This window comes from Mesitornis unicolor, unplaced genomic scaffold (genome assembly GCF_000695765.1).
Source record: "Mesitornis unicolor isolate BGI_N332 unplaced genomic scaffold, ASM69576v1 scaffold3173, whole genome shotgun sequence".
Classification (NCBI taxonomy): Eukaryota; Metazoa; Chordata; class Aves; order Mesitornithiformes; family Mesitornithidae; genus Mesitornis; species Mesitornis unicolor.
This window is the reverse complement of record NW_010172441.1, coordinates 57,012-66,511: the sequence shown is the minus strand read 5'-3', so window position 1 is coordinate 66,511 and position 9,500 is coordinate 57,012. Positions and strand designations below refer to the sequence as shown.

Here is a 9,500-nt window from a genome sequence, read left to right as displayed (position 1 = left end):
CTTTCCCTCCACCTGACTTGTATCCCTCCTTTTCCCCCTCCTCCCCTCCCTCTCCCCCTGCCCCAACTCCTGTCTCTTCTTTTGCAGACTTGCATAGCCACCCATGAATCTAATGGGATTGATATCATAATTGCGCTCATCTTGAATGACATAAACCCTCTCGGCAAATACTGCATGGACTTGGTGCTTCAGCTAAAGGTACAGTAAATGTGAATTTGTTTATTTAAATTTGAGTAATAATAGAAGGCATACCTATGCAAGAGCTCTAGGCAACCTGACATTTACTTTATCTTACCATAGCATAATATACTCAGAAGCCTTTGAAAACAAACGTTGCAAATGAATTCAGCTCAGTTTCTGAATCCTTATCGGACCCCCTACCAGAGGCCTCTTGACCCACTGTTGCTTTTGGGAGTATGCCCTCAGCATTTTTTTTTTTTAACCTATCAAACAGACACAATATAGCTAGCATGAAGAGTCTATATTGTGGCCATAAAATCTCATGGGATTGATAAATAGCAACACTGTACAGACATGTAACAAATCAGGCATTCTCTGTTTATACTAAACTCTTGTTCAGCTCTTTCTTGTTTCAACTCTTGTTGTTGTGAAAAAAGAATAATGTAGCAGATGACTTGTAAGGTTGAATAAGGTTGAGAACAAGGTTACAGTAATTTGTATTTTATTTCCCTTCTCAGTGTCCTCTGAGTGGGGGGACAAAGTGGAGAGTGAGAGAGCTTGTAATTTTGTTTCGTATTCTCTGAAGAGCTGGATAGGTTTCTCTGGTCTGTGTGCCATTGCAGGCAGAGGGGAGCTCTGCAGCCGTAGCATGTGCCAAGTAAAGTAGAACTTGTCCAGGAGGAGCCTTGGGTTGTTGCCTTTTCTTGCCTTCTGAATAAAGTCTTTACATTGCAGATGGCCTATTTCCTCCCCAGAACCAGAAAATACTTTGTGGTAGCTGCATTGCATCATACTGGCAACATTATGGGTGTCTAATAAAATAATTAATATAGCTATATATCATGTACAATGAAACACTGAATCAACAGTGCTTTACACATGATTTTAATAACTGTAATTACAGTTTTGAATGGCACTGTAATTCAGGCCCCCCTCTAGCAAAACACTTAAGCAGACGTTTAACTTTGAACATGCAGACATTTCTTTTGAAGTCCAAATTTCAGTCCCTGTTCAGACCTTGTACAGTAACTGCAGTGCCATTTTGATTTGCCATTATCGTGAAGCTGGCAAATGTTTGTAGAACATGTTTTCTGTGTAATAACCAAAAATGGAGTTTAGTGACACTGCTGCAAGGACCAGTTTGACCCTGTTAATAGGCATCTATATATGCCTTATTCAAATAGCAAAAATTGAGATGAATGATACCAAAGGTTCAAACTGTGGAAATTATTCTCATTTTACAGAATCACAGAGTCATTTGGGTTTGAAGGGGCATCTTGAGGTCATCTTGTCCAAGATGTCCAAGCCCTCTGCTCAAGCAGGGTCAACTAGAGCAGGTTGTCCAGGACTGTGTCCGGTTGAATATCTCCACAGATGGAGACTTGGCAACCTTATTCCAGTGTTTGATCACACTCACAGTAAAAAAGTATTTTCCTATGTTTAGATGGAATTTCATGTGTGTTTTAATTTATGTCCCTTGGCTCTTGTCCTCTCACTGGGCACTAATAGGAGGAGTCTGGCTCCCTTTTCTGCATTCTCTCCCATCAGGTATTTATATACATTGATAAGATCCCCCTTCTTCAAGCTGAATGGTCCCAGCTCTCACCTGCTCTTTATATGAAAAATACTCTATTCCTTTAATCATCTTTGTGGCTTTTTACTGGACATATTCCAGTAAGTATGTCTCTTTCTTATACCGGGGAGCCCAGAACTGGACTCAGTGCTGGGCCAGATGTGATTTAAAGAATTAGATCCAAATTAAGATGTTACTGGGTTTTATTTTGAGTGGCAGTACATCCAGATAATATAGCTCTGAGTTTACCAGGTAATGTTTAACACTAACAATCTGTCAGTGTGCATAGGCAACTCTGAAGTTGCAAATACATAAACTTTACATTGAAAATACAGAATGCACAGTAAATAGGCCCACACACTTACACGTACAAACACACTCAGACACTGTTTTCAGGGAACATTATATGTTGAACTCATTCATACCCCCCAACTAAAGCAAAGGCAATGCAGAATTGTATTTTCCCATGCCATCTTAATTTAGCTTGTTTTGCACATAGTTTGTGATGTGGTGTTTAATTACATCTTCATGGATTGTATTTTCCACTGAACTCCCAAATCATTTAGTGAGCAGTGTAGACTGTGCACAGATGGCCAATGTTCTGTTCTGCCTCTTGTTATTTTGAGTATGACCCCCTGGCCTTCCTTGCTGACAAGTATTTTGGCCCTGGCACACTGTATGACCTCAATATCTGCCACTCAGTATAGTGGCAGGATGAAGAGATGACGTCCGTCTAAGAGTAGAGAGAGTCTAATATGAGTGTCTTGTGGGCTTTTCTCATAGCACCCTTCTCTGCTCTATGTAGTTGCTTCACGCATGAATTTTTTTTACCAAAATTCTTATGAGGAGATGAGATGGGAACCCAAGTAAAGAGAAATGAAGGCCAGAAGTACTGTTCTGTTTGTAGCACCTGGGATCTGATTTTTCACAGTACTAATGTCTTGTGAAGAACTTTATACTGTATTTTCCAAGTCATAGACCTCTTTTCTTCACTGGTATCTGGGAATGGAAATCACATCCCAGGGTCTCAAAGCATGTAGGAATAAGTAGTCAAATGGGCATCTCAGTGTCTGGTGCAAGTGACCAGAGAGAAAAAAAAACCCTGGAGGAGGTGCCTGCCTGCTGTAGTTCTAGGCTATGACATGCCACTTATGCTGAGTCAGTTGCAAGAAGTTGGCTGTGATGACACAAAATCCTACCCACTCTCTACCTTTCCTCGCTTCCTGGAAGCTGCAGCAGGCTTCCCTCCATCCCCAGGGTTGTCTGCACAGCTTCAAAGTCCTCCTCACTCATGAGTGAGTAGGCTGGTGCTTTCCTCCACTGTTTCCTCCCCTTCCTTCTAAAGCTACCTCACAGCCTGTCTTGCCTCCTTCCCTCCTTCTCAGTCTGAGATCATATTCATGCCACCAAAACTGATTTGGTCATTTTAGGGAAAAACGGCAGCAAAAAAAAGAGGCATCCAGGTCCTCAGAGTAGCACTCTGTCAGGTGTCTTTAAATGCTATAATTTCACAGAATCACAGAATGCTTTGGGTTGGAAGGGACCTTTAGAGGTCATCTAGTCCAACATCTTGCAGTGAGCAGGAACATCCTCAACTAAATCAGGTTGCTTCCTCCACCTGTGCATGTTAAACTTCTACAATATAGGTTGCAAGGTGCAGAGTTTCACAGAATCACAGAATATTAGGAGTTGGAAGGGACCTCGAAAGATCATCCAGTCCAATCCCCCTGCCAGAGCAGGGTCACCCAGAGTAGGTCACACAGGAACGTGTCCAGGCAGGTTTTGAATGTCTCCAGAGAAGGAGACTCCACAACCTCTCTGGGCAGCCTGGTCCAGTGAGTGCTCTGTCACCCTTACAGTAAAAAAGTTTTTCCTTATGTTCAGGTTGAACCTCCTGTGCTCCAGCTTGCTCCCATTGCCCCTTGTCCTGTCATTGGCTATCACTGAGAAGAGCTTGCCTCCTTCCTCCTGACACTCACCCTTTACAAATTTATAAACATGAATGAGGTCACCCCTCAGTCTCCTCTGCTCCAAGCTAAAGAGACCCAGCTCCCTCAGCTGCTCCTCATAAGGGAGATGCTCCACTCCCTCGATCATCTTTGTGGCTCTGCACTGGACTCTTTCAAGCAATTCCCTGTCCTTGAACTGAGGGGCCCAGAACTGAACACAATATTCCAGATGTGGTCTCACCAGGGCAGAGTAGAGGGGAAGGAGAAAACTGATTAGACCTTTTCAATGGATGATGGTGGTTTGATTCTGGAACAAAAGGAAAGAGGAGCTATGGAAAAATCCATATGGAGTCCTGTTCTCCTTTAGCCAGTCCCAGTCTGGTCTTTTCATCTGTTGTTCTTTGTCCTTATCTCATCCTTGTGTTGACAAGCTCAGTCTTCTCTCTCCTGGCTTCTCACTCAACTCCTAATCTTCTCTCTCAGAATGTCTTAGTTCCCCTGTCATGTATAAATCCTCATTCTATTCGTCCACCCTCCTTCTACCTTCTCCTTCCTTCTGCTGCTGACTTCTGATCCTACAGTCTTCCAGTTGGAGACGTTCAAACCTCAGCTTGACACAGCCCTGTGCAACCTGCTTGGAGCAAAGGGTGAGACTGCTGAAAGATCAGTCCAAAGGAGAGTCTCAAATGTGAGATTTTGTGATCCAACTTGCATGATTTTGGTGTCATTCTGTGCCCGCCAAGAAACTCTAAGGGCTTTTAGCTGTGAAATTCCAGCAAGTTTCTACAGTATAGTATTCAAATCATAATTAAAAAAAATAAAGGTTTATGAGTTGGACAAATTTGGCTGGGATTCCCTAGGGACTACAACTCACATGATTATGTTATCTTGGCCTCTAGTGCTCCAGATTTTCAGCTCTCTTATTAAAACCTGGTGATACAAAGGCTGCTTAAAACAAAAGTTGTTTGAATGTGCAGAAAATGGCATCTTTCTTTTTTGTCTCAGTCCCCAAAGCAGCTGAACCCTTTTCCTCCAAAATTGTCCATACTAATTGTCTGAGGCACACCCTTGCTGTGAGAAAATTCAGTTTCATTTGCTGATGCCTGGCAATAAGCAGGTGAGAAAGAGGTTTTGTGGAGAGTTTTACTGGCCCCTACCTGTACCATGGGACTGCAGTCTACTTCCAAATATTTGCACAGCTTGGTCTGTAATAGATATGGGATGATGAGGGGACGCTGCATCAGGTGAACCAAGGCAACCTCGCTCTGCCACAAAGTAGTCAAATCTCCAAAACCTCTCCTGTTCACAGCATCTGATTTAATTGGAAGTCAGACAGGTCTCCAAAGTCTAAGGCACTACTGAGTTACTGCTGCTAAAGCTCATGCTTTTTAGACCTTGAGAGAGGTCTCGGTGAAAAGCAGCCTGTTGACAAAGCAAAGAACATCTTTATACGTTCCTCAAGTAATATTTGGTAGTGAAACAAAATTCCAGAAACGTATGAAAACAGTTTATTTTATAGCCTTTCAAGTAGTAACCAGTCAGAGTTGGTAAAAACCAAAGGGGAAGAAAGCCTGCCTGAATGATGAAACCTTTCGTGTAATACATTTTGTAATTACCTCTGTTGCATATTGTTTTAGAAGAAAGCCATGGCAAAAATTGCTAGGTGGGCAATAAGGAAAGGAAATGAGATTTCATTTTTTGTGCACAGTATAGAACTCTGTAGACTCTATATTTAAATTAGTATTTTTCAATATTTAAAATACTTCTTCCAATATAGCATGCAGGGTTAGTTAGCCTTACAGTATGCTGGCATTAAAATGGAAGAAAACCACTATTAAATATGTCAGTAAAATAAAAGATGTGAGTAGTTTAAAATCTTATGCGCTAAAAAAAGTGAATTGGGCCTCGTAATCTCAATTAAAACAAATGCAAGGCTTGTTAATCCATGAAATAGATTCTTAAATTTGCATTAACTTGGTTTTGTATCTCTAGAACAATGCCTCCAAGCTTTTGCTGGCTATTATGGAAAGTAGGCACGACAGTGAGAATGCAGAAAGAATCCTTTTCAACATGAGACCAAGGGAACTGGTGAGAAAACTTTTGAATATTCATAAATCTTCTGGCTGAAAAAAAAATCTGTCATTAAAACATTTTTAAAATGATCTGCATCTAAGTTGAAAAGTGTTGGCAGCATATAGTGTCACAATGTATCAGGATAGTACTGATTCACAAAAAGTACTTTAAAAGGATCAAGCATGCATGATTTCGGTCTTTATGACTTCATTATTTTTATCCGTTTCAAGCACTTTTCTGTAATTGTTTCCTAACTTAATTATCATCCTCTGGTAGACTGTCTTCAAGTATACTTTGTCAGGGGCTGGGATATTAAGCTTGTGCATTTTGTGAAACAAAGTGCTAACAGATGTGTGTATATACATATAATAGATATATTTTGTATGTTGTATGTTAAATAAATATGTCTCATAAACAAACAGAGTTACAAGCAATTGTTGCTGTATTTCGGAACACCTGTGATACTTCTGTAGGTCTCCAGGAGTTTTAAATAGGTTGTAAGTCTGGAGAAATTGTTTCCAATCCAATTGACCATGCAACAGCAGTAACTGAAAAACCTGTTTTGTGGAGAGATCTGTGGGCATCAGCCCCTGCACTTGGGCAGAGCCCAGTGGCGTGATGGTTTTGGGGAGTCACCACCATGGTGACGAGAGGCTTTTGAATATTTTGGCATTACCCCAGCGTGCTGCCCAGGTCTGTACTTTCCTGTTCTTGTTGGTTTAGTCGGGGGTTTTTTTGCTAAACTTGTGTGGAGAATGCTGAGTGATACTGCAGCCCACTCTAGCCGGAAAGGAGGTAATGGCTGCACTGTAAGTGCTGCAAGACTCTACCTGTGGTATCAGTAGATCTGTCTTTGAAAGCATTTGTGAAAATACCTGTTCAGAAAGGCTCAGCATCCCTCTTCCTTCCTCATGGTTGCAGAAGTTTTGCTGATGAGAAATGTAGCAGTTTAAAACTTCATGAATACTTCAAGCTTGCCTTTATTCAGAAAGTGTTTCTCAGACTGCTCATTCTTCTTGCAGGATTGCAGAGCACCCATCCAGGCTTGAGCTGAACAAAGAGAACATGTTCAAACACAGCAATCAGTGCTTTTTCCCAAAAAATGACAGTTATTTCATCTCTCCTTCCTTGGGTTTGTGTTCCAGGTGGATGTGATGAAGAATGCATATAACCAAGGTCTCGAATGTGACCATGAGGACAAAAATGGAGATGATGGCATCTCCCCAAAAGATGTTGGCCATAATATCTATATTTTGGCACATCAGGTATGTCTTACTTGTTGTGTGACTGCTTCCAGGGAAGAGTTATGTGGTTAAACTCCACACAGAGCCTGTCTCATCAGAAAGGGGTGTTTTCCCTTCTTGAGATTTCTGGCGCATGTTTGTGTACAGCATGATTTTATCTGGAAAGTTGCTGAAGAAGAGGACACGTAAGCAGTCTCACTGTATGAGTAGGCACTCTATGGGCTCTGGTAGGCTCTATTTGTGTGAAATAGTGATGTAGAGCAAAGTAGTTAGTGTCCGCTTAGCTTTGTCCTCTTTTAACATTAACAGCTCATTTATATCAATCAAATCATAAGTCACATTATCATTATTGGTGTATTTTAAGTAGTACCTTCAGTTGTCATACCAAGTGAACTTGAATTGAGAAGATTCCTATTATTTTAGATATATTAGTTAGCCAGTAAGAATAATTGGGCCTTTTTACTGTTTTCTCCTTTCGAATTATGTTGTAGTGCCCTCAAGGTTTTTCTGATCACTTTTGCTTCTCTACTGGTAAAGATAGAACATACACTGAAGGTTTTTATTTAATGGGATATTAATTCTTCAGAGCAGTTGGTATAAACAATAGTTTCTTTTTCAATTATGTTAAGAGTATTGAAAAGATTTTTTTATATTAAAAAGTAAAGACCAGAGATTTCTTAATTATATCATAAACAATAGCATTTGGTATTTCATTTAAGGGCCAAATTTTTTAAAAATGCTTTCTCTAAGTAAGAAGAAATAAACAGGTGCGGATAGGGAGTATTCTACATTCATTATGCGTATTAAGTGCTGTTGGAAATTGAATATTCAATGGAAAAAGAAAATAAAGCAATCTATCATTACACTAGTATTATGCAATGTTTTTTTTCAAGCAAGGAGTGAAAAAAACAGTTACTGAGTTATGCTCTTCTGCTTGCAGCACATTTAAATAAGTCTTGTGATGATGTTGTTGTGGTTGACCATGTTCTACTCTTGTGCTTTATGTAGGACTGTACATAAGATACCCATTGAAGATTATAGAATTTTTAGAAAACATCTGTAGCTCCTTATCTTGTATGACCGTTTGGTCCTTGTATGAATGCTTATAATGTACATGTAAATGCCTGCCAAATTGAAATGTTGGAATTTTATGTCTTCTGCCTACAGTTTGTGTTAAGTGACTTAACACAGTTCGTGACAACTGAAAATAAGTTTTAGGGAGTAGAATATAGGCTTAAATCTGTATTTGAAGTGACTGCTGGAGTCATTTTACAAAAGAGGCCACTACCAAGGGTACACTAGCTGGTTGAGGTGTAGATTAAGCTCTGTCCCTAAGCACGTATTCAGGGTGCTGGGGAGGTGCATGATGCCACAGCTGTTCCAAATGCCTGATCCATACTTGGCATTATCATTGCATAAGGCTGGATATTTTTACAGCAGTTTACTGAGCTGCTTGCTTCCTGTTCTGTAGAATAAAATGGCTTGACTGGCTCGGTATGCTGTAAAAATACCCATCTTTTTACAAAAAAAAAAAAAAAAAAAAGGCTGTTTTCCTCTCCTTGCATTTCTATGACACAGTACATGTGTCTGCTTACAATAGCTTTGCACCCGTGTCAAGCTCCATATCAAAACAAGGCAATGGAAGGGCAGGCAATCTGGGGCCTTTCTCTCTCCTCCGCTAATGAAAAGCTATGATTCTTGGCACAGACCTGCTGGTCTTTGACCCCAAACTCTTTCCATGTGTGCCCTTCTGCTCACCCTGGGATGGGCAGGATACGAACATGGTCCCTCCTCAGTAAGGCCATTGTTGCCAGGTTCCTTTGCTGGCTCCGCTCTCCAAACACCCTCTTACACTTTGCTGTGTTGGAGTGGCTTTTTGGTGGCTGGGCCTTTCACTTGGCTTAGCTGACTTGATTTACATAATATTTCTTTACTGTGCTCCTTACAGTTTCACAGTTCATCTGACTTATTTTTTCTACAACCAGTGTGGCTCTTCAGTCCCATTTCTGGCACTTGCTTGTGACCACTTGCTCCAGTTACAGCTTTTTGATCCCTCTGTGATAGCAGAATAAAGACCAAGAGTTCCTCTTTCTGCTGTTACAGCCCTCAAACACAGACAGTTTATTTTGGGGAGCTCAGACTTTCAGTTTTTGTCGTTGCACTCTTCAGGATGATGGTGGGTTCTGCATTTTGCCACCACTACATCCTTCCTTGCCCTTCCTGTGGTTGATTTTACCAGAAGCAGAAGGCAGAAGGCATTCTTGTAAACGTTTGACCCACAGTGCATAGAAAGTTATAAATATGTCACAAGCAAGGCTGAGATTTCTGTTATTAAATCCCCTTTACAGCCTCCCTACCCCAAATGCATGTGCAAGCACACGTATGCAAGTACATGTGACACATGTATATCACACACACACACACGTACATCACACACACTGAGGTGTGTGGCCACAGCAGCCTGGGACATGATGGTAAGAG

General features: G+C 40.9%; 1 protein-coding gene across 1 annotated transcript in view; it reads left to right on the top strand.

Annotated features, from left to right (window-relative positions):
• LOC104537468 (inositol 1,4,5-trisphosphate receptor type 2-like) overlaps nucleotides 1-9,500 on the top strand; it is a gene marked incomplete at both ends in the record, with an annotated part of 55,432 nt that overhangs the window by 7,285 nt on the left and 38,647 nt on the right. The window contains 3 exons of the mRNA XM_010180362.1: nucleotides 88-198; nucleotides 5,695-5,790; nucleotides 6,921-7,040. Coding sequence (XP_010178664.1) covers nucleotides 88-198; nucleotides 5,695-5,790; nucleotides 6,921-7,040 — 327 coding nt within the window. The remainder of the gene's footprint in view (nucleotides 1-87; nucleotides 199-5,694; nucleotides 5,791-6,920; nucleotides 7,041-9,500) is intronic.